The following is a 25,165-nucleotide window of genomic DNA, read 5'->3' on the forward strand; positions in this document are numbered from 1 at the left end:
AGGGAGTGAGTGAGTGAGTGAGTTAGTGAGAGGATGAGTCTGTGAGTGAGTGAGTGAGTGAGTGAGTGAGTGAGTGAGAGGATGAGTCTGTGAGTGAGTCAGGGAGTGAGTGAGTGAGTGAGTGAGTGAGAGGATGAGTCTGTGAGTGAGTGAGTGAGTGAGAGGATGAGTCTGTGAGTGAGTCAGGGAGTGAGTGAGTGAGTGAGTGAGTCAGGGAGTGAGTGAGTGAGTGAGTGAGTGAGTGAGAGGATGAGTCTGTGAGTGAGTCAGGGAGTGAGTGAGTGAGTGAGTGAGTGAGAGGATGAGTCTGTGAGTGAGTCAGGGAGTGAGTGAGTGAGTGAGTGAGAGGATGAGTCTGTGAGTGAGTGAGGGAGAGGATGAGTCTGTGAGTGAGTCAGGGAGTGAGTGAGTGAGTGAGTGAGTGAGAGGATGAGTCTGTGAGTGAGTGAGTGAGTGAGTGAGTGAGTGAGAGGATGAGTCTGTGAGTGAGTGAGTGAGTGAGTGAGAGGATGAGTCTGTGAGTGAGTCAGGGAGTGAGTGAGTGAGTGAGTTAGTGAGAGGATGAGTCTGTGAGTGAGTGAGTGAGTGAGTGAGAGGATGAGTCTGTGAGTGAGTCAGGGAGTGAGTGAGTGAGTGAGAGGATGAGTCTGTGAGTGAGTGAGTGAGAGGATGAGTCTGTGAGTGAGTCAGGGAGTGAGTGAGTGAGTGAGTGAGAGGATGAGTCTGTGAGTGAGTCAGGGAGTGAGTGAGTGAGTGAGTGAGTGAGTGAGTGAGTGAGTGAGTGAGAGGATGAGTCTGTGAGTGAGTGGGTGAGAGGATGAGTCTGTGAGTGAGTCAGGGAGTGAGTGAGTGAGTGAGTGATAGGATGAGTCTGTGAGTGAGTGAGTGAGTCTGTGAGTGAGTGAGTGAGTCTGTGAGTGAGTGAGAGGATGAGTCTGTGAGTGAGTCAGGGAGTGAGTGAGTGAGTGAGTGAGTGAGAGGATGAGTCTGTGAGTGAGTGGGTGAGTGAGTGAGTGAGTGAGAGGATGAGTCTGTGAGTGAGTGAGTGAGTGAGTGAGTGAGAGGATGAGTCTGTGAGTGAGTCAGGGAGTGAGTGAGTGAGAGGATGAGTCTGTGAGTGAGTGAGTGAGTGAGTGAGTGAGAGGATGAGTCTGTGAGTGAGTCAGGGAGTGAGTGAGTGAGAGGATGAGTCTGTGAGTGAGTGAGTGAGTGAGTGAGTGAGTGAGTGAGAGGATGAGTCTGTGAGTGAGTGAGTGAGTGAGAGGATGAGTCTGTGAGTGAGTGAGTGAGTGAGAGGATGAGTCTGTGAGTGAGTGAGTGAGTGAGAGGATGAGTCTGTGAGTGAGTGAGTGAGTGAGAGGATGAGTCTGTGAGTGAGTGAGTGAGTGAGTGAGAGGATGAGTCTGTGAGTGAGTGAGTGAGTGAGTGAGAGGATGAGTCTGTGAGTGAGTGAGTGAGTGAGTGAGTGAGTGAGTGAGTGAGTGAGAGGATGAGTCTGTGAGTGAGTGAGTGAGTGAGAGGATGAGTCTGTGAGTGAGTGAGTGAGTGAGTGAGAGGATGAGTCTGTGAGTGAGTGAGTGAGTGAGTGAGTGAGTGAGTGAGAGGATGAGTCTGTGAGTGAGTGAGTGAGTGAGTGAGTGAGAGGATGAGTCTGTGAGTGAGTGAGTGAGTGAGAGGATGAGTCTGTGAGTGAGTGAGTGAGTGAGAGGATGAGTCTGTGAGTGAGTGAGTGAGTGAGTGAGTGAGAGGATGAGTCTGTGAGTGAGTGAGTGAGTGAGTGAGAGGATGAGTCTGTGAGTGAGTGAGTGAGTGAGTGAGTGAGAGGATGAGTCTGTGAGTGAGTGAGTGAGTGAGTGAGTGAGAGGATGAGTCTGTGAGTGAGTGAGTGAGTGAGAGGATGAGTCTGTGAGTGAGTGAGTGAGTGAGAGGATGAGTCTGTGAGTGAGTGAGTGAGTGAGTGAGTGAGTGACTGAGTGAGTGAGAGGATGAGTCTGTGAGTGAGTGAGTGAGAGGATGAGTCTGTGAGTGAGTGAGTGAGTGAGTGAGAGGATGAGTCTGTGAGTGAGTGAGTGAGTGGATGAGTCTGTGAGTGAGTGAGTGAGTGAGTGAGAGGATGAGTCTGTGAGTGAGTGAGTGAGTGAGTGAGAGGATGAGTCTGTGAGTGAGTGAGTGAGTGAGTGAGAGGATGAGTCTGTGAGTGAGTGAGTGAGAGGATGAGTCTGTGAGTGAGTGAGTGAGTGAGTGAGAGGATGAGTCTGTGAGTGAGTGAGTGAGAGGATGAGTCTGTGAGTGAGTGAGTGAGAGGATGAGTCTGTGAGTGAGTGAGTGAGTGAGTGAGTGAGAGGATGAGTCTGTGAGTGAGTGAGTGAGTGAGTGAGTGAGAGGATGAGTCTGTGAGTGAGTGAGTGAGAGGATGAGTCTGTGAGTGAGTGAGTGAGTGAGTGAGAGGATGAGTCTGTGAGTGAGTGAGTGAGAGGATGAGTCTGTGAGTGAGTGAGTGAGTGAGTGAGTGAGAGGATGAGTCTGTGAGTGAGTGAGTGAGAGGATGAGTCTGTGAGTGAGTGAGTGAGTGAGAGGATGAGTCTGTGAGTGAGTGAGTGAGTGAGTGAGTGAGTGAGTGAGTGAGTGAGAGGATGAGTCTGTGAGTGAGTGAGTGAGTGAGTGAGTGAGAGGATGAGTCTGTGAGTGAGTGAGTGAGTGAGTGAGTGAGAGGATGAGTCTGTGAGTGAGTGAGTGAGTGAGAGGATGAGTCTGTGAGTGAGTGAGTGAGTGAGTGAGAGGATGAGTCTGTGAGTGAGTGAGTGAGAGGATGAGTCTGTGAGTGAGTGAGTGAGTGAGAGGATGAGTCTGTGAGTGAGTGAGTGAGTGAGTGAGTGAGTGAGTGAGAGGATGAGTCTGTGAGTGAGTGAGTGAGTGAGAGGATGAGTCTGTGAGTGAGTGAGTGAGTGAGAGGATGAGTCTGTGAGTGAGTGAGTGAGAGGATGAGTCTGTGAGTGAGTGAGTGAGTGAGTGAGAGGATGAGTCTGTGAGTGAGTGAGTGAGTGAGAGGATGAGTCTGTGAGTGAGTGAGTGAGAGGATGAGTCTGTGAGTGAGTGAGTGAGTGAGTGAGTGAGAGGATGAGTCTGTGAGTGAGTGAGTGAGTGAGAGGATGAGTCTGTGAGTGAGTGGGTGAGCAAATAAGTGATCGCACAAACACACAAAAACACTACAAATGTACAAATGTAAAATAGTTCTGTGAAACCCTCAGTCAAACCTGCAGCAGCTGCTGTCTCTGGCCTGTTCAGCGAACTGATGATGACGAATCCGAACCCTTCCGTCTCCTTGCGCTGAATGATGACATCACTGGCCTGACTGGCCACTGCGTCCGAAGGCTGTGAGGGTGTGGCATTAGGGGTGGGGTTTGGAGGAACACAGCCACTGCCACCACCGCTGTTGGAGAAGTTTCCGGAGTTGAGGTCACTCCGAGGTGAGCTGTGCTGCGTGGAGATGGAGCCGGGACTGCGTCCGTTCTGAGGACACGAGTCACCTGAGGAAGACAAACACTGCCCTGAGATCACACTCCAGATTTATTATTCAGTCTGTTCAGTATTCTCATGTTTGGGGCAGTGGTGGCTCAAGGCTCTGGGTTCTTGATCAGAGGATCAGAATTCAAGCCCCAGCACCACCAAGCTCCATTGTTGGGCTGTTGGGCAGTTGAGCAAGGCTGTTAACCCTCCCTGCTCCAGGGGCGCTGTATCATAACTGCCCCTGCACTCTTCTTTCCCTTTTCTTTCTTTTTGCACTCAGTTCTTCTTCTAATTTTGAAAATGTCCTGAGGATAAATGATCAGTCAGCCATTTCATATTTGTTCTACTGCAAGTTGTCTCTTTTACAGTGTATGTCCTGCAAGGAGCAATTAGTGGGTCCAAGCACCAGTGTCGGCTGCATGGCATCATGATGTGATATCAATGAAGTCATAAATAATCGAATCTACACCGTCTGTTAGACAAGTGTCACTTCCTGTTTCCTGTAGGAGGTGCTATTAGCATGTGAGGAAGAGTCCATGAAAGTGTTTGAGCATCTCAGAAATGACAAACATGTTAAGAAGAAGAAGAAGAACTCGAGAACTAAGCTCATTAGCCGTGTTCTGTCTTTATTAAACGGAGCGTTTGTTTTGATGATCAGCGTCTGACTCACCCGCGGGCTGCACTCTCCTCCGTATCGTGAGCTTGACGTGGCCGGTTCGAGCCGCTACATGCATCAGATCGATGACGTGGCGATGAGGTTTTCCTGCCACAGAAATACCGTCCACTGAAATCAGCTCGTCTCCGGGACGCAGACGACCATCTTTATCTGCCGGGCTGTTCTCTACGATCGCTCCAATCAGGATCTACACCCGACACAATGACAACGTCTCACTAACATCACACTATACTGCAATGATAATAATAATAATAATAATAATAATAATAATAATAATCAGAGAATCTGATACAGGAGAGAAAGATAAAAATTAAATATGTAGTATATATACATACACTACTCACAAAAAGTTAAGGATATTTGGCTTTAGGGTGAAATTTATGGAAAATGTAAAAAGTTCACACTACAGTGATATTATATCATGAAAGTCGGGCATTTAAGTAGAAGCATGCAATGGTGATTTCCTCATCTCAAACAGTTTATTGAAACAAAAGCCAACAACAGTGGTGGGTATACCACAACAAAAAATGTCTCAATAATTTGTCATGTGCCCTTGACCATCAATTACAGTTTGACAACGACGTCTCATGCTGTTCACGAATCGACTTATTGTCTGCTGAGGCATGGCATTCCACTCTTCTTGAAGCGTGGCCCTCAGGTCATTGAGGTTCTGGGGTGCAGGGTTACGAGCCTCTACATGGCGACTCGGCCAATCCCAGAGGTTTTCTATGGGATTCAGGTCTGGACAAAGTGCAGGCCACTCCATACCCCAGCAGCCGTTCCCTAATGATGCGACCTTGATGAGCTGGAGCATTGTCATCCATGAAGATGAAATTAGGCCTGTGTTGTTCATGCAGGGGCACAATGACTGGATTAATGATGTTATTCAGGTAGTATTGGCTTGTCACTGTACCATACACAAGATGTAGGTCAGTTCTGTATTGAGTGGACACACCTGCCCAGACTGTAACACCACCACAACAGTGGCTGATGCATAGTGCTCTCCTTGACGTCTCCAACATCGTTGGCGGCCATCATTTCTGCTCAACGTGAATCGACTTTCATCAGAGAACAGCACTGAGGCCCACTGGTCCCTCGTCCAGGGTAAATGCTCCCTGGCCCGACGCCTGTACCTGGTGGTGTGGTCAGGTACCCTTGCAGGTCGTCTAGCACGCAGACCACGCTGATGTAAACGGTTTCGAATGGTCTGACGTGACACTTGGGTTCCTCTCACCTCCCTTAAATGTGCCTGGAGTTGAGTGGCATTCATCATCCGGTTCCGCAGGGCACTGTTTACAATGAAGCGCTCATCAACGTGGCATGTGGCCAAAGGATGTCCATTTCTATGCCTTTCTGTGACTCTTCCAGTCTCTCTGTATCTCTGTCCCAACCTGCTGATGACACTCTGTGACACTCTAAGCTCAGTGGCCACTTCCCTCTGAGAACATCCTGTTTGAAGCCTCACAATGGCGAGGTTCTGTTGATCAATTGTTAGGTGTTGTCTTGGTCTCATGATGTCAAAATGTGAACAGCATGATGAAGAGGACTGTTTAAATACCAATTCTAATTGAACCAGAAAATTTATTGGTCGATTCATGGATCAAACACCAGTTGTGAATTTTGCCGTTAAGAACCTTGTTAGAGAACAGCAAGTTCTGCAGAAAGTACTGAAACACTGAACAGTTGGACATGTGCATTTTAGGTGCATCCTGAAATTTCACCCGAAAGCTGAATATCCTTAACCTTTTGTGAGTAGTGTATATATATATATATGTGTGTGTGTGTGTGTGTGTGTGAGCTGTAGAGTACGAGCCTTCTCAGGAACCTCCGGACTCACAGGCTGTCCTGCTTCCTCTCCTCCCAGGATCCGGAAGCCGAAGCCGGATTTTTCTCTGTGCAGATTCACTTCTACTTCCTGGAACTCTGCTGCTGTGTGTATGTGTGTGTGTGTGTGTGTGTGTGAGAGAGAGAGAAAGAGAGAGAGAGAGAGAGATTAGGATTGTGTGTTAATACCACTTTAAACTCTCTTGTTCTCTTTCACTCTATCGCTGCAGTTGACTAAACGTCTCATCATCTTATCTTTTCTAAATTAGGAAAATCCAATCAGCCCCTGAACTCGGAATTCCTACTTTGGCATGACATCGAAACAAAATGGCCGTTCCCAGAGACGACAGTGAACACAGCGGCACCTCTGAGCTACATGTAGTAGCTTTAGATCAGATTGCTAATATCTAATCTCCGCTAACAACATGCTAAACGTTATGAACTCAGAAAAGCCTCTAAGATCAAAGACTCGTTTCATTTTTATTTGCTTTTTCTTTTTTTTCAGACGGTAACCATAACAACGCTCTTCATTCCTGGCTAGTCTCAGCATGCCTGGCTAACTAGCCTAGCTTCTCTCTAGATTAGATTAGTGTTCCTCAGTCATGCAGAAGGAGAACCATGATAAAGTTATTTCGGCGCTGGAATGTTGGAAATGAAATATTATTTTGAGGTAGGATTCATTTCCCCCCTGAACCTTGGCTTTATCTGACTGAGTGAATAACATGAATTTCCGCTGCAGCTCTATTTGAAGATGTGTTTAATGACACTGTGACATACACTATATTGCCAAAAGTATTCTCTCACCCATCCAAATAATCAGAATCAGGTGTTCCAATCACTTCCATGGCCACAGGTGTATAAAATCAAGCACCTAGGCATGCAGACTGTTTTTACAAACATTTGTGAAAGAATGGGTCGCTCTCAGGAGCTCAGTGAATTCCAGCGTGGAACTGTGATAGGATGCCACCTGTGCAACAGATCCAGTCGTGAAATTTCCTCACTCCTAAATATTCCACAGTCAACTGTCAGCTGTATTATAAGAACGTGGAAGTGTTTGGGAACGACAGCAACTCAGCCACGAAGTGGTAGGCCACGTAAACTGACGGAGCGGGGTCAGCGGATGCTGAGGCGCATAGTGTGAAGAGGTCGCCAACTTTCTGCAGAGTCAGTCACTACAGACCTCCAAACTTCATGTGGCCTTCAGATTAGCTCAAGAACAGTGCGCAGAGAGCTTCATGGAATGGGTTTCCATGGCCGAGCAGCTGCATCCAAGCCATACATCACCAAGTGCAATGCAAAGCGTCGGATGCAGTGGTGTAAAGCACGCCGCCACTGGACTCTAGAGCAGTGGAGACGCGTTCTCTGGAGTGACGAATCGCGCTTCTCCATCTGGCAATCTGATGGACGAGTCTGGGTTTGGCGGTTGCCAGGAGAACGGTACTTGTCTGACTGCATTGAGCCAAGTGTAAAGTTTGGTGGAGGGGGGATTATGGTGTGGGGTTGTTTTTCAGGAGCTGGGCTTGGCCCCTTAGTTCCAGTGAAAGGAACTCTGAATGCTTCAGCATACCAAGACATTTTGGACAATTCCATGCTCCCAACTTTGTGGGAACAGTTTGGAGCTGGCCCCTTCCTCTTCCAACATGACTGTGCACCAGTGACCAAAGCAAGGTCCATAAAGACATGGATGACAGAGTCTGGTGTGGATGAACTTGACTGTCCTGCACAGAGTCCTGACCTCAACCCGATAGAACACCTTTGGGATGAATTAGAGCGGAGACTGAGAGCCAGGCCTTCTCGTCCAACATCAGTGTGTGACCTCACAAATGCGCTTCTGGAAGAATGGTCAAAAATTCCCATAAACACACTCCTAAACCTTGTGGACAGCCTTCCCAGAAGAGTTGAAGCTGTTATAGCTGCAAAGGGTGGACCGACGTCATACTGAACCCTATGGATTAGGAATGGGATGTCACTTAAGTTCATATGCGAGTCAAGGCAGGAGCAAATACTTTTGGCTATATAGTGTATTTAATGACTTCCTCAGAGCTTACTGATCTCAGGCTGTAATTTTATACAACTCTGATTTATCATGCTGTAGTTTCACATGCATGCAGTGTGTGTGTGTGTGTGTGTGTGTGTGTGTGTGTGTGAGTAATACCAAGTGTGAGCCTGGTTCTGTCACTCACCTGAGGGTTCTCCTGGGTAAATGGGTCGAGGAAGGCCTGGTTCTGAAAGAGAGATATAAAAGACATCCCATAAATCACAGCACACACACACACACACATACACACACTTCTCTCTCTTACACACACTGTCAGCAGCACCTTCCATATTCATGTGATCATATTATCATCATATCTCCTTCACTGAGACTGACACACAGAGGCCACGCCTCCTTCGCTGAGACTGACACACAGAGGCCACGCCTCCTTCACTGAGACTGACACAGAGGCCACACCACTTTCACTGAGATTGACACACACAGAGACCACGCCTCCCTCACAAAGACTGACACACATCGAGGCCACGCCACCTTCACTGAGACTGACACACACAGAGGCCACGCCTCCTTTGCTGAGACTGACACACAGACACACACACACACAGAGGCCATGCTTTCCTCACTATGATTGACACACACACACACACATACACACACACAGAGGACACGCATCCTTCACTGAGACTGACAGGACACACACACAGAGGCCATGCCTCCTTCACTGAGACTTACACACAGAGGCCACGCCTCCTTCTCTGAGACTGTCAGTGTTTCAAGCCTTTACATTAAGTAATTTAAGTTTTCACGCTAAGCAGCATGCTGAGATAAAGACATGATGTCACATGACTAGATATAAGTATAGCTGATCAAAGGAAAGTTAAACTCCGCCCTTTTCAGACTGTTTAAAGTACAATTTTGAACAGTGAAATCAAGGGCGTGGCCTGCAGTCTGATTAATACTGTAGAATTTGGAGTGAAGGATGCAGTACCAGTGTAAACAGTAGGGGCAGTAAAGAGCAATGAGACGTGATGTCCAGGCCAGACTGAACAGGATCAAAGGTCTCAGATCTCACTCTTAGGCACTTTTCTAGACAGTCTTTAAAACTGTCATGAACCTTTTCCTCTTAAAATGAACAGTTAAATAAAAAAAAACATAGTTTATGTATCAACCTTCTAGATCTTCCAGAATATCAAGAATCAAATCTCTGAACATTATCAGTCAGGTATAAAAACAACATCAGAAGGTAAGTGTGTGAGCATGGTGCTCACGTCGCTGCTGCATCCACACGTGAACGTCTAATAAAATATTTACCTCCAGATTCTCCAGGCTTCTGAAGAAACCTGAAAGACATTTTCTCAGCTCTAACACAATCTCGACCCATTCTGGTGTTTACTTACGCCTACTCTCATACAAAGCCCTGGATTTGGTGTACAGGTCAAAGGGGTCAGGTTTGCTGAGGTCAAGACCCTGAGAGGGGTCAGTGGCTGAGGGCCAGGGCAGGTAGGGGGTGGTGTGGGGCAAGGCAGGGGAACAAACACCACCCTGAGGGTCCCAGTGCTCCAAAACCTGCAAATACAGCAGCATATAGAGTGAACAACACTGAGCAGTCAGCCAGATGCTGAAGATCTAAGAGTCATGTGAGACACTGTGAGGATCTAAGAGTCATGTGAGGCACTGTGAGGATCTAAGAGTCATGTGAGGCACTGTGAAGAGCTGAGACTTGTGTGAGGCACTGTGAAGAGCTGAGAGTTGTGTGAGGCACTGTGAGGATCTAAGAGTCATGTGAGGCACTGTGAGGATCTAAGAGTCATGTGAGGCACTGTGAAGAGCTGAGAGTTGTGTGAGGCACTTTGAAGAGCTGAGAGTTGTGTGAGGCACTGTGAGGATCTGAGAGTCATGTGAGGCACTGTGAGGATCTGAGAGTCGTATGAGGCACTGTGAGGATCTAAGAGTCATGTGAGGCACTGTGAAGATCTAAGAGTCGTGTGAGGCACTGTGAGGATCTGAGAGTCATGTGAGGCACTGTGAAGAGCTGAGAGTCGTGTGAGGCACTGTGAGGATCTGAGAGTCATGTGAGACACTGTGAGGGTCTAAGAGTCATGTGAGGCACTGTGAGGATCTGAGAGTCGTATGAGGCACTGTGAAGAGCTGAGAGTCGTGTGAGGCACTGTGAGGATCTGAGAGTCATGTGAGGCACTGTGAGGATCTGAGAGTCATGTGAGGCACTGTGAGGATCTGAGAGTCATGTGAGGCACTGTGAGGATCTGAGAGTCATGTGAGGCACTGTGAGGATCTGAGAGTCATGTGAGGCACTGTGAGGATCTGAGAGTCATGTGAGGCACTGTGAGGATCTGAGAGTCGTGTGAGACACTGTGAGGATCTGAGAGTTGTGTGAGGCACTGTGAGGATCTGAGAATCATGTGAGGCACTGTGAGGATCTGAGAGTCATGTGAGGCACTGTGAAGAGCTGAGAGTTGTGTGAGGCACTGTGAGGATCTGAGAGTCATGTGAGGCACTGTGAGGATCTGAGAGTCATGTGAGGCACTGTGAGGATCTGAGAGTCATGTGAGGCACTGTGAGGATCTGAGAGTCGTGTGAGGCACTGTGAGGATCTGAGAGTCATGTGAGGCACTGTGAAGAGCTGAGAGTTGTGTGAGGCACTGTGAGGATCTGAGAGTCATTTGAGGCACTGTGAGGATCTGAGAGTCATGTGAGGCACTGTGAGGATCTGAGAGTCGTGTGAGGCACTGTGAGGATCTGAGAGTCATGTGAGGCACTGTGAGGATCTAAGAGTCATGTGAGGCACTGTGAGGATCTGAGAGTCGTGTGAGGCACTGTGAGGATCTGAGAGTTGTGTGAGGCACTGTGAGGATCTGAGAGTCATGTGAGGCACTGTGAGGATCTGAGAGTCATGTGAGGCACTGTGAGGATCTGAGAGTCATGTGAGGCACTGTGAGGATCTGAGAGTCATGTGAGGCACTGTGAGGATCTGAGAGTTGTGTGAGGCACTGTGAGGATCTGAGAGTCGTGTGAGGCACTGTGAGGATCTGAGAGTCATGTGAGGCACTGTGAGGATCTGAGAGTCATGTGAGGCACTGTGAGGATCTGAGAGTCATGTGAGGCACTGTGAGGATCTGAGAGTCATGTGAGGCACTGTGAGGATCTGAGAGTCATGTGAGGCACTGTGAGGATCTGAGAGTCTGAGAGTCGGGTGTGTTAGTGTGAGGAACTGCTCTTACTTCATCACTTCTATAAAAACTCAAACTGTTACAGCACACTGAACTCCGAGATTTATCACTAATATCTAACAAACACTGTGTTGGGATAAACACAACACAGTGTGTGTGTGTGTTTGTGTGTGTGTATGTGTGTGTGTGTGTGTGTGTGTGTACAGGAGTTACTGTTTATTTACTGTTTAATTCCATTTAATTAATGTTACACCACTTATTACTGTTCATTAATGGTTTATTAACTATTTATTACTGTTTATTAACAGTTTATTAACTGCTTTACTGTTTATTTACTGCTAGCTGTGATATTAATGTTCGTTATTAAATGTTTACTCTATTACTGTCTAATTACTCCTTATAACTGTTTATGGAACATTTATTAACTGTTTATTACTGTATATTTGCTGTTTATAACATATTATTACTACTATTTTTTTTTTTCTACAGTATATTAAAGTTTATTACTTTTAATATTATCCCAGTATTTGTGCCGGAGCTACAACGAGTTCACACACACACACACACACACACACACACACACACACACAATTTCTCCATATCAGATTTGCACAGTAAAATGCTTCGCTAGTTTTTATAAACTGATGAAGTAAAAACAGTTCTCTTTGTGCACTCAGACTCTGAATATACAACAATTAGTGGAAACACACACACACACACACTTAATTAAACACACTGCATGTAATTAAAGAAAGCAGGAGGAAAAGATGAAAAAGGTGTCAGGTTTTATCAGAGCGGGTCGATGTTAGAGCGGTGATCCTGCATGAGTACAGAGCCCGAGTCACGGGGGAGATGAAAAGATGTCAGTGTGTCATCATCAGAAACACACACACACACACACACACACACACACACACGCGCGCTGTGAGGCGACTGTTAGAGCAAAAAGACAGCGTGTGACTGATTATTTCATCACAGAGGGGCTGTGGGCTGAGTGTGAAGCATCAGAATAATATTTAAATAATATTTAATCTGATAGTTTAGATGCGTGTCGTGATTTTAGAAAATCTATTCAATCATATCCAGGAGCTGAACGAGCTAAATAAAGGCCGTGTGGAATATTAGAGAGAGACCAGAGTCTCTGTGGGATGAGTTCTGAATTATAATGTAACTTAAAGTGGACAATATTTTCTTTAACATTGTGTGTATCATGTGTTATAGCTGCATTATAACATGTTATGAATGTGTTCTTAGATGATCTCATGGCCTTTGTACAAAGTGCCACCAAATATTATTACTATTATTATTATTATTATTATTAATATTATTATTAATAATAATAATAATAACAATAATAATAATAGTAGTAATAATATTTGGTGGCACTTTGTACAAAGGCCATGAGATCATCTATGAACACATTCATAACATGTTATAATGCAGTTATAACACATGATATACATTATATTAATAATAATAATAATAATAATAATAATATTTATATTTTCATATTAAAAAAAATTGTAACACAATATAGTGTAATAATTTATTATTATTAGTTATACTTTCATCATTTTTAAATGTAACACAGATATAGTTTATATTATTATTATTAGTAGTAGTTGCATTGTCATCTCTTTTCAAATATAACACAAATATAGTGTATTATTTTACTTTTATTAGTTATATTCAACATAAATCTTTTTAAATAACAATAATATTTATACATAGTTATAAATAATATAATGTAATAAACATGAGCAGTGTTTTTGGAACTCTAATAAAAAAAAGTGTTATAATGTGTTATGAATAATACATATGATCGCGATGCTTTTAAAAAATAATTACAACATTGTGTGTAATATTTTAAGAATGAATGTTAAAAATATATATATATATATTTAAATAATTATATGTGTAAGAGTTTACTGATCAGATAGCCCTGACAGAAACAGGGTCGAGTTCATTATCTGTATTGTTTTTATTTTTAGACAAAAGTCAAAATAACAAAAAGAATTACTCTGTAAGTTAAAAGTTATTTAGTTTTTGTTCGTTATAAGCTGAAATACAGAACAACAAATTCAAAGAAAATAGAAAATCTGCCGTTTTAGCACAAGTCGTGTAATTACTGTGTTATGAATGTATTATAACTGATTAATAAAGCATTCCAGACACAGATTATTAGGTCCTGGCATGATTAGTGGTTATTATTATTAGTGGTTAGTGTTATAATCAGATTAATTAGCTGGTTGGTTTTTAAGGAGAGACATTGAGGAGGAAGACGAGGCTTACAGTGAGGTTTGGTTCATTTTACCTGCTTGGGACTCTTCCAAGGTGAAAAGTGACCTGCAACGGTAAAAGAACAGAAGTGTTTAACCTCTAACCTGGTGTGGGGGAAGAGGAGGTGTAAAATAATGTGTGGAGAAATGCAGAGGGAAACAAAAAGAAAACACAGAGATGTGTCTAACACTGCCGGGTGAATCAAGTGTTGAGTCTGAATTACCATCACATCATAAAACTGACCGTCAAACACCAAGACTGACCACAGAATAATAACATATACCTTTACACACCTTTATTCACCATAAAATACCAATATTTACCAGTAAGCACCAACATCCAGCAACAAATACTTTCACCATTCGAAAACATTCACCATAAAAGCCTTCTTCTACATCTTAAGGCTTCTTCAAACACCATCTTCCACCAAAGATACCAATATTTACCATAAAACACCAACATTCACCTTAAAATACTAACATTCACCATCAAAGCCTTCTTCTTCTTCTTCTTCTTGAGGCTTCTTGTTGTTGTTCTTGTTCTTCTTCTTCATCTTGAGGCTTCTTCTTGTTGTTCTTGTTCTTCTTCTTCTTCTTGAGGCTTCTTCTTGTTGTTCTTGTTCTTCTTCTTCATCTTGAGGCTTCTTCTTGTTGTTCTTGTTCTTCTTCTTCTTCTTGAGGCCTCTTCTTGTTGTTCTTGTTCTTCTTCTTCATCTTGAGGCTTCTTTTTGTTGTTCTTGTTCTTCTTCTTCATCTTGTGGCTTCTTCTTGTTGTTCTTGTTCTTCTTCTTCATCTTGAGGTTTCTTCAAACACCATCTTCCACCAAAAAGTACTAACATTCACCATCAAACACCTCTAAACACTTTTAAATGCAAATCATTAAACACCATTATTCATCATAAATTCCAAATATCCATTAAACACATTATTCACCAAAACAATACAGATATTTACCATCAAACACCTTCAATCATGATTAAATACCAACATTCACCACCGAATACCAATATTCACAATTAAACACCATTATTCACCATAAAATACCAATATTTCCCATCAAGCAGCTTCAATCACCATTAAATACCATCATTCACCTATATACACCAATATTCACCATAAATTCCAATAATCTCAACGTGAACACTACTATTCACCAAAACAATACCACAATTCAGCATAAAACACCATCATTCATCACAAACTCTAAATATTCACCAACAAACAACGTTAAATACCATCATTCACCAAGAAACACCATCACTCACCATCACACACCTTCAATCATTATTAAATACCATCATTCACCACCGAATAACAAAATTCACCATCAAACAACAACATAAATTCCAATAACATCCATTAAACATTAAACTCTAAACATTCAACCATCAAACACCACCAAATAACATTAAATACCATCATCCATCACCAAGTACCAATATTCACACACCAACATTCAAGATAAATTCCAATAATCTCTAGTAAACACCATCATTCACCAAAACAATACCAATATTCACCATCAGACACCATCATTCACCACAAACTCTAAACATTCACCATCAAACACCTTCAATCAACATTAAATACCATCACTCACCACAAACTCTAAACATTCAGCATCACACACCACCAAAGGGTTCCATCATAAGATTGGATCTAGATTCGGATCAGACGGTGTTAAAGCGTGACCAGTCTTTAGACAGCACACACAGCTGGTGTTGGAGGTTTGATGGTGTTTGTTGGAAATTACTTTTTAAATGTAATTAAACTAAACTTTATTCAGCTGAATTTCAAGGAAAACTTAAGAAAAAAAACTAGCATGTGGGATTAGCCTCCCTCTTTAAATACCTATGATTTGACATTTCAGTTCAACACCAATCAGATGCGCCGGTGTTGAATCCTGGCTCTGACTCCGCCCACACATTCTACAGATGCAGTGAAAAGTCATTCAGCTTTACTAACAGCAACCGGGATACAAACACTCAATTATACACAAAGAGGTGTTTATTTCCCTGCAGCAGGTCAAGATCAGGCGACGGACAGAATGCAGAGGAAAAGAAAAGAAGGAGAAAAGAAAGAAAAAGCGAGTTTGAAGATAAACAAAGCGGCTAAACATCAAAAGGGGAAAATTCATGAATGCGTGAACGTGCACTTGGGAGCTGTTTCGAAATTGGCCTTGAAGACTGACACACACACACACACACACCCACCCACACACACACACACAGACGCATACACACACACACACAAACGCATACACACATACACACACACACTGTCTTTCATGTGCTGCCACTGACGCCCTGCAGGAGCGAGCACAGCTACAAAAATTGTCTGAATGGAATTAGTGAACATCTCTCTCTCTCTCTCTCTCTCTCTCTCTCTCACACTCATTCTCTCTCTCCCAATCTCTCTCTCTTCCTCAATCTCTCTCTCTCTCTCTCTCTCTCTCTCTCTCTCTCTCACTCTCTTGTTCTTTCTCAATCTCTTGTTCTTTCTCTCTCTCTCTCTCTCTCTTTCTTTGTCTGTCACATTCTCTCTGTATCTCTCTCTCCCTCTCTCGTTCTTTCTTTCTCTCTCTCTCTCTCTCTCTCTCTCTCTCTCTCAGTAATCTAACCCTCTCCACAGCACATAGCCTCAACCACAAACTGACAAACAAAAATACAAAACAGAACAGAACAGAACAGGAGATCAGCGATGCAGTAAACAACAAAATAAACAGCATTCACGCGCTTCACTGAGCCATGCTACTGTCTCAGAAACGAGCTAGCGGCCTCTTACGCTCTTTAACATCTGAAACGAAGTGTTAGACGAGCAGGATGACGGAGCGCAGAGGAAAGAGAGAAGGAAGAAAACTACATCGTCAACACATGGAACAGAGACGCCGTTACACCTGAATTATGATCCAGTGTAGAGTCAGGAAGCTGCCTTTAAGATGAAGGCAATGTCTTTAATCAGGGTTGCCAGATTTTAGCAATATTTCCAAGCAAATTTATGCAATTTCCATTTCTGACCACTAGGGGCAATACCACAACAACAACTACTACAACTACAGCTACTACTACTACTACTACCAATAATAATAACTCTTCTTACATGTTAAATACACTATATTACCAAAAGTATTGGGACACCCCTCCAAATCATTGAGTTCAGGTGTTGTTTTTCAGGGGTTGGGCTCACTCATCCATGTCTTTATGGACCTTGCTTTGGTCACTGGTGTGCAGTCATGTTGGAACAGGAAGGGGTCATCCCCAAACTGTTCCCACAAAGAGCATGAAATTGTCCAAAATGTCTTGGTATGAAGCTGAAGCATTAAGAGTTCCTTTCACTGGAACTAAGGGGCCGAGCCCAACCCCTGAAAAACAACACCTGAACTGGAATATAGAGTATTTCCCTGTGTGATTATGAACTTGGCTCCTGGGATTGTGTAGCTGGAGGTTTCACACTACACACACTTTACCTGGGATTAACACTGAATCCTGAACATCTTCATAATCTGACCTTCCACACTCTACATTCCTAAACCCCACCTTCCCCTTCTTCTCATTTGCATATTCGTATATCAGCAGCCCTGATTGGATGATTTCAGCATGCGAGAGCTTTAAATAACGACTCGTCTCACACTTCCACTTTTCTCAGTGAGGAAAAAAGTTCAGGTCTGTGTTTCTGCACTCGAGCCACTTCTGTTATCTTTCACAGCTTTATCGGGTTTTTTTGTTCTTTTTAGTTTGTCGTCTAGTCGTCTAGACCAGGCTGATTTTTCATCGTGACGTATTTCCTCCTCGTAATTCCCCCACACTTCCCTGATGTCCGGCATTTTGCCGCCTGACTCGATCAACCGAGCCGTTCTTGTGATTGAGCTACCTCCTGATTCTCACTTTTCTCTCCTTTCTCTGTCTCGTTCTTAATCTTCATCTTTTTTCTGTTTTATTCTATCCCTCCACCATCTCTCTCTCTCTCTCTCTCATATCTCTCTCTCTCTCTCTCTCTGTCTCTCTCTCATATCTCTCTGTTTCTCTCTCTCATATCTGTTTCTCTCTCTCTCTCTCTCCTCTCTTTGTCTCTTGATTTCCTTTTCGCTCCCTCTTTCATCTATCTCTTTTTCTAACTCTTTCCCTCTCTCCTACTCTCTCTATCTCTCTCTTTCATTATCCCTTTCTCCATCATTATCTGTCTCTCCCTCTCTCTATGCCTTTCTCACTCTCTCTGTCCCTCCATGTCCCTAATTATCTCTCCATCTCTCTCTTTCTGTCTCACTCCCTCCTGACATCTCAGTTGCCGTGTGTGTGTGTGTGTGTGTGTGTGTGTGTGTGTGTGTAAGCTAATTGAAACACAGTGTGTGTGTGTAATCAGAACATCTGATGTCCATTTAACGCCAAATCAGCAGCTTCTCCCAGTTTCACAGCCAGCAGTGTGTTTCATTATCTGACTGAGACCTAAAGCCCACTGTGATGTCTCTCTCTGTCTCACACACACACACACACACACGAACCTGCTGCATCTCACACACACTCTGATTGGCCAAAGCAGCTGCAGAGACGTGACCTGGCTACATCTGATTGGTTTTCTGGAGTCTTGAACCACAGAGTGAGAAAATGTACCAGAAAATAATGAGTGCTGGTGTAGTGAAGTGAATAATTACACACACACACACACACACACACACACACACACACACACATGAAATCTAGCCAACTCATCTAAGAAGGCAACACACTGCCGAGTCCTCAGGCTGAACGCCCGTTTCTGAGGGTAATATCTGAGCCAATTACAAAGCGGCTCAGATTAAAAACCTGAAAAAAGAAAAGAGGCGCTATTAAAGTCGAACTGCCTCGAGGCAATTACCATAAACCTGTACAAAAACTTTATCTTCTCTGCTGCGTCCGAGTCAGACAGTTATTCCAGCAGCGTCTCAGACATCACTATCAAACCCTTAAGTGAGGCTGTGTCCTAAATCACTCTTTACACGCTACGTTCACGTGACCTGTTTGCCGTGAGAACAATACAGTGAGTCAGAGCTTTAACTCTGAATCGACTCTGAATCGACTCATGGCAGGCAGTGAATCGTATTCTATACCTGCGTCCCAAATGACACACTAACACTGTGCACTATGTACACTAGGGTCTGGTGTGTGAATGTTAGCAAGGGTGCATCGCCTCAAATACAACTTTTTTGTGTTCCATCTGAGGCACCTGTTAGCCACGCCCCTTTTCTGCAACATAAGCAGAGTTTACACTTTATTTTTTTAGTTGAAAAAAGTGAATCTTCTTCTTCTCTTTCTTCTTCCTCCTCCTCTTCGACTTCTTCGACTCATCTTCTTCTACTTCTTTTTCTTTGTCTTCTTCTGCTCCTCCTCCTCCGTCTTCTTCCTCTGTTCTTTATCATCACAATCATCCTCATCAACATCATCTTCTTCTTCTTCCGCTGCTTCTTCTTCCTCTTCTTCTCCCTCTTCATCTTCTTCTCATCTTCCTCTTCTTCTCCTTTTTTCTCATGTTTGTTATCATCTTCTTCTTCTTCTTCTTTCTCTTATTCTTGTGTGTATTATTGTGTAAATAAACTCTGGAGGAAGCTCTGTGTTCTCTCTGTGTAATTTTTGGGGTTTCTTTTTTAAACGTTTTCCCGAACCGAATCACTGAATCAAACAAAGCAAAAGAATCAAATTGACTCTGATTCAGAATCAAGAAACAGAAGATTCGCTTAAACATAAAGAAGTTGTTCAGTTCGTTTCCCAAAGGAACCTTTCAGTCATAGACTCTGTATAAAACAAGCTACTACGTACAATAAAGAAGATTTCATTCTTAAAATGTATTTATTTAATTCATTATTTAATTTAATTTAATTATTCATTGATTTCATTTATTTATTAATTGATTTAATTGATTAAGTTAGATTAGCAATTTAAATATTTAATTTATTTTTAAGGCTGTTCCTATACACACTTTAGCCTTTGTGTTATTTCTCTAATAATGTTTATCATTTATATCCAGAGAAATAAAAAGAGAAAATATCAGCCACCAATCCAGGCCTAGAATTCAGGTTAATAAGTCAGGTTAATAATCTCACTTGTTTTCTAATAATCTCATCAAGACAGATCTGATCAGCATATTTCTTTTCAATATGGTGTAATTGTTTTGCAATTAAGAGAACTGTATCAGAAATAAAAAGAGATTATGGTGTATAATTAGGGTAAAAAATAAATAAACAACGCCAGGCTGTAGCTCAGGTCCAGGTTGTCTGTGTTAATGAGGGATTGTGTTAGACAGTGGGGTGAATGATAACCAGTGAATGAGCCGGGATAGTGAGCGAGTGGAGAAGATCTCAGCGTGCTGCAGCAGTAATTATCGGCCTGTTTGTAGTCCGTACACACACACGCTGAAGGGACGAGTCCCATTTCTCCTAATGACCAGATCACAGCTGCTGCAGATCATTAGCTCTGTGATGAGACGATACGCAGCGATCTGTATTCCTAAAGCAACCCTGAAACCCTGTTACACTCTCATTAGCTCACACACACACACACAATGCTCACAATCCATTCTGATTGGTCAGAAAAACTAAAAGAGAGGTCATGACTGTTTATAGCTGCTATAAACAGCTTAAATGTAACTAATAACCAAATAAAAAGTCATTATTACAAATCATTATGACGCTTCAAGTTCTGTTATAGGAAGACAACCACCGTCGCCATGGTAATGGTAGCTCTGCTTCATCACCTCAGCATGTAGACAAAGCACATTTAAAACCTCTCCTGACCAAAACCATGTCACCGAGTCGTGCGTCTAGACGACTCTTTTATTTTCAATCAATGAAAACAAAGATCTGAATGATGTTCTGGTCAGTCGTGAGTGTGTGTTTTAGCCGTGTCTTTTTCCCTCTGTTGGAGAACTTTACACAGAATTTTACTGCTTGAAGATGAAATCTGAGCTGCTGTTTAGATGAACAAACACTCGGAGAACATCTCAGAGAGCAGGAATGGGTTTGATATCAACATTTTTGTTTTTCTGGAACTTCTCTATGAATCTATTGCTCCTAGTAGTCTAGAGAAAAACAGAAATCCTTCTGAAACACTACAAACTCTTGAAGTCCTGAGTGTCTACTTTCATATTAACCTCCACTGTGGAGTGGAACATGACGAAGACGTTCAATCATCAACATGGACACGACTAAAACAGTTGATGCTTGAGTAATGCTTGAAAAGACCCCAGAGCCAAGCTCTGCCTATATTTGCAGAAAACCCGTGTTCGACTGAACTAACAGAGATCACCTGATAGATCTTAAAGACTCCAGAGGTTCTCCTGAAGAGGAATACACGGATCTACAGACAGAAACATTGAACATTCTGAAGCTTGTGGTTTAAAAAGATATCAGACTCTTCAGTATGTTGTGGGCGGAGCCTCTAAGGCTGAAGCCCTATTCAGACAGGATTAGTTTCTCGTGTGAGGGTGTGTAATGTGATCATTAGAATCTCTGGGATTGTAGTTATGTTAACTCGTCTTTATTTGTCACATATACATTCTCATATCCCATCCTTAGGGGTTGGGGTCAGAGCGCAGGGTCAGCACCCCTGGAGCAGGGTGGGCTGGGTTCCTTGCTCAAGGGCCCAATGGTGGCCCACTTTTGCTTTTAAGTTGTTTTTAAGACTATAACCTGGGGCAGATAAAGAACTAAAGTTAGAACCTGGAGCAGATAAAGAACTAAGTCTAGAACCTGGGGCAGATAAAGAACTAAAGTTAGAACCTGGAGCAGATAAAGAACTAAGGCTAGAACCTAGGGCAGATAAAGAACTAAAGTTAGAACCTGGAGCAGATAAAGAACTAAAGCTAGAACCTGGAGCAGATAAAGAACTAAAGCTAGAACCTGGGGCAGATAAAGAACTAAAGTTAGAACCTGGAGCAGATAAAGAACTAAGGCTAGAACCTGGGGCAGATAAAGAACTAAAGTTAGAACCTAGCAGTCCTACCGGCTGAAAGCCGACACCAGATGGCGCCGTGGTGAGGAAGCCGTGATTTGCGCTTGCGGTGAGACAGAACGTGTAGGTCTGAGGGAAGCGAGGAGAACGTCTGGTCTCAGAACGCTGACTCGGACTCTTAACGCCGAGACAGTGCCAGTTTAACCGAAACACCATCTGCAAGCAATTACAGAGAATCAGATGCTCACGACAACACAGTCTGCTTCAGACGTACGTTCTGATCAGCTTTACAGAGGAACAGGAGAACTGAGAAGGAGGAAGTGGGCCAGGTCTAAACTCCAGAAGAGAGTGCAAGATGATAGAATGATAATAAATATAACAGATGGTACAAGAGAGACAGAGAGAGAGAGAGAGAGAGAGAGAGAGAGAGAGAAAGAGAGAGAGAAATGACATCAAACATAACTTTGCTGGGGCATGATGTTTATTTTACACCCCTGTGGGGTTCTCCAGCAGAACAGGGGTGCAACTCTACCAAGCACTGAGGATACAGCAGATCAAATGTTCAACAACATCATCATGCTTTCAGAGCCAAGAAGGACTCCAAAGTAAAGAACTCTGGATCAGTCAAAGAACCGGAGGTAGAACCTGGACTTTATCGAGAACTACACTCAGACCTGGAAAAGAACCACAGCTACAACCTGGACGTGATGGAGAACCACAGGTAGAACCTTAAAGAGAACCACAGCTACAACCTGGACCTGATGGAGAACCACAAGTAGAACCTGGACCTGAGAAAGAACTAAAGCCTGGAGAACCCCGGCTGAGTAACTGCAGTGTGAAGTGTAATAAAAGTGTCATGTCAGTATTTTCCTCAGAGATGACGGAGATCTCTGCAGAACTCAATGATGCACTAACAGACTGAGTCAGTGTGTGTGTGTGTGTGTGTGTGTGTTGACCTTTCTCTCAGCTCACATGCCAGTCACGGCGTCACACACCAACAGACGGAACATTCACACACGACTAGCACAGACAGTCTGTTAGCATGTCAAAGCTTAGCATGCTGACAGATTCTACTCCAACTCTCGCTGCACAGAACATCAAGGCTGAGTATACTGTCTCTCTCTCACACACACACACACACACACACACACATACATACATAAGCTCAGGAGGAACTTAGTGGTTATGTTAGGTTACTTGTGTGCATGTCTGTTATTATTATTATTATTATTATTATTATTTAAATGTGCACACACACACACACACACACACACTTAAATCAGATGGTGACTGTTGAAGGACAGAGGTTACCTTGGATCAGCATCTGGTTAAGTGGAGATTTAACCTCTGTTAAGTGTAAAATTATCAATCAAAGGGAGAGTGCCAGCACACACTGACAGGACACACACGCACACAGAGGCCACACCTCCTTGACTGATAATGACAGGACACACACGCACACAGAGGCCACACCTTCTTGACTGATAATGACAGGACACACACACACCAACAGGACACACACAGAGGCCACGCCTCCTTCACTGAGACTGATAAGACACACAGAGGCCATGCCCTCTTACTGAGATCACACCTCCTATAATGATACTGACAGGACACACACAGATGCCACACCTACTTCACTGATACTGACAGGATACACACACACAGAGGCCACACCTCCTTAACTGATACTGACAGGGCACACACACAGAGGCCACACCTCCTTTACTGAGAATGACAGGACACACACACACACAGAGGCCACGCCTCCTTCAAAAAAGACATAAAAGAGGCATAATTAATAGACACAATTTTATGTAAAATGTCGTGTCTGTCTCTCAGGTGTTTGTGCTTATTAACACCAGCACTCATTAAATAAGCACTCTAACAAATGATGTGATTTTATTCTGTGTGCGCTGGCTGTTTTTGACTAAACACTGACATTCCTGCTGTTTTACTTTTGCAAATTCTGACAAATCTGTGTTTAAACAAAATACAAAAAATGTTTTTGTCATATGAAGGTGACTCGAGAAAACATCCTCTTCCAGTGACAGCTTAAAATATTCAGATCATCACTAGCTCTGTTTCAAGGATCAGGAAGAAATGTGAACAGCTATTATCACATCTGAAGTCCACTATATACTACAGTGAGAGTTAAAGCCCTAAAGATAAATAAAATAAAAGACTGGGACTAAGTCACAGACTGTATATTAGTCCCAGGCAAACAGAGCCCTGAATATGGGACCTGCACAAGATTCAGTGAGTAGGCTTAATCCAGAGTCTAAGACCTAAAAATGAGGAATCAGCAAGACTTACAGTCATAAAGACAGAATAAACCAAGTGTCAGAGCCATAAAGACTGGGACTAACCAAGTGTCAGAGCCATAAAGACTGGGACTAACCAAGTGTCAGAGCCATAAAGACTGGGACTAACCAAATGTCAGAGCCATAAAGACTGGGACTAACCAAGTGTCAGAGCCATAAAGACTGGGACTAACCAAGTGTCAGAGCCATAAAGACTGGGACTAACCAAGTGTCAGAGCCATAAAGACTGGGACTAACCAAATGTCAGAGCCATAAAGACTGGGACTAACCAAGTGTCAGAGCCATAAAGACTGGGACTAACCAAGTGTCAGAGCCATAAAGACTGGGACTAACCAAGTGTCAGAGCCATAAAGACTGGGACTAACCAAGTGTCAGAGCCATAAAGACTGGGACTAACCAAGTGTCAGAGCCATAAAGACTGGGACTAACCAAGTGTCAGAGCCATAAAGACTGGGACTAACCAAGTGTCAGAGCCATAAAGACTGGGACTAACCAAGTGTCAGAGCCATAAAGACTGGGACTAACCAAGTGTGAGAGCCATAATTACTGGAACTAACCAATTGTCGTAACTCTAAAACTGGGATTAGTCATGTCTCAGAGCTCTAATATCTGGGGCTAACCAAGTGTGAGAGCCATAATTACTGGAACTAAACAATTGTCGTAACTCTAAAACTGGGATTAGTCATGTCTCAGAGCTCTAATATCTGGGGCTAACCAAGTGTGAGAGCCATAATTACTGGAACTAACCAATTGTCGTAACTCTAAAACTGGGATTAGTCATGTCTCAGAGCTCTAATATCTGGGACTAACCAAGTGTTTAAGTTCTACAAACAGACTAACCAAGTGTCATCACTCTAAATACTGCAACTGATTGTGAGAGTTCTAAGGAACAGAACTAGCTACTTCATGCCTGAGATGAGCCAAGAGTTAGAGCCCTAAACATTGAAAGTGACCAACAATATAAAATACTGAGATTAACTAGAAATAAAAGACTTATAATTTAAACGTCAGACTAATGAAGAGTTAGAACCTTGGACTAAACAAAAGATATAAACTTATAGACTGGGGCTACTGAAGATCAGGAACCTTAAATAACTGGAATAATGAGGAATAACACACTTAAAGATTTGGTCTAACCAAAACAGCACAACCTTAAAAACTGGAACAGTCACAAGCAAGAGACGAACCAAAAATACCAAGAAGACCTGCAGCCCTAAAGAGTGGGTCTAATCAATAAAGATTTTAAGTTCTAATCAAGAGTTAAAGCTTTAAATGCCTGAAATAAGCAATCCTGAGACCCCTAAACACAGGGGTTTACCAAGAGTCAGGAACATATTGAATACCTACATTTACATTTATGACATTTGACCCAACACCTTTATGGAGAGGGACTTACTCATTTTTATCTCAATTTTTTTACACAACTGAGCAGTTGAGGGTTAAGAACC

General features: G+C 43.1%; 1 protein-coding gene across 18 annotated transcripts in view; it reads right to left on the minus strand.

Moving 5' to 3' along the window:
* Nucleotides 1-25,165, minus strand: part of magi2a (membrane associated guanylate kinase, WW and PDZ domain containing 2a) — a 168,974-nt gene that overhangs the window by 23,072 nt on the left and 120,737 nt on the right. For 10 of the 18 annotated variants that reach the window (XM_058416825.1, XM_058416823.1, XM_058416838.1 and 7 more), the window contains 6 exons: nt 13,509-13,540; nt 9,404-9,572; nt 8,191-8,232; nt 5,997-6,112; nt 4,178-4,370; nt 3,255-3,527 (listed from right to left, as the gene is read on the minus strand). In XM_058416825.1, the coding sequence (XP_058272808.1) occupies nt 3,255-3,527; nt 4,178-4,370; nt 5,997-6,112; nt 8,191-8,232; nt 9,404-9,572; nt 13,509-13,540 (825 nt within the window). The remainder of the gene's footprint in view (nt 1-3,254; nt 3,528-4,177; nt 4,371-5,996; nt 6,113-8,190; nt 8,233-9,403; nt 9,573-13,508; nt 13,541-25,165) is intronic. The other 8 variants (XM_058416826.1, XM_058416839.1, XM_058416841.1 and 5 more) reach the window with 5 other exon arrangements.

This window comes from Hemibagrus wyckioides, linkage group LG19 (genome assembly GCF_019097595.1).
Source record: "Hemibagrus wyckioides isolate EC202008001 linkage group LG19, SWU_Hwy_1.0, whole genome shotgun sequence".
Lineage (NCBI taxonomy): Eukaryota > Metazoa > Chordata > Actinopteri > Siluriformes > Bagridae > Hemibagrus > Hemibagrus wyckioides.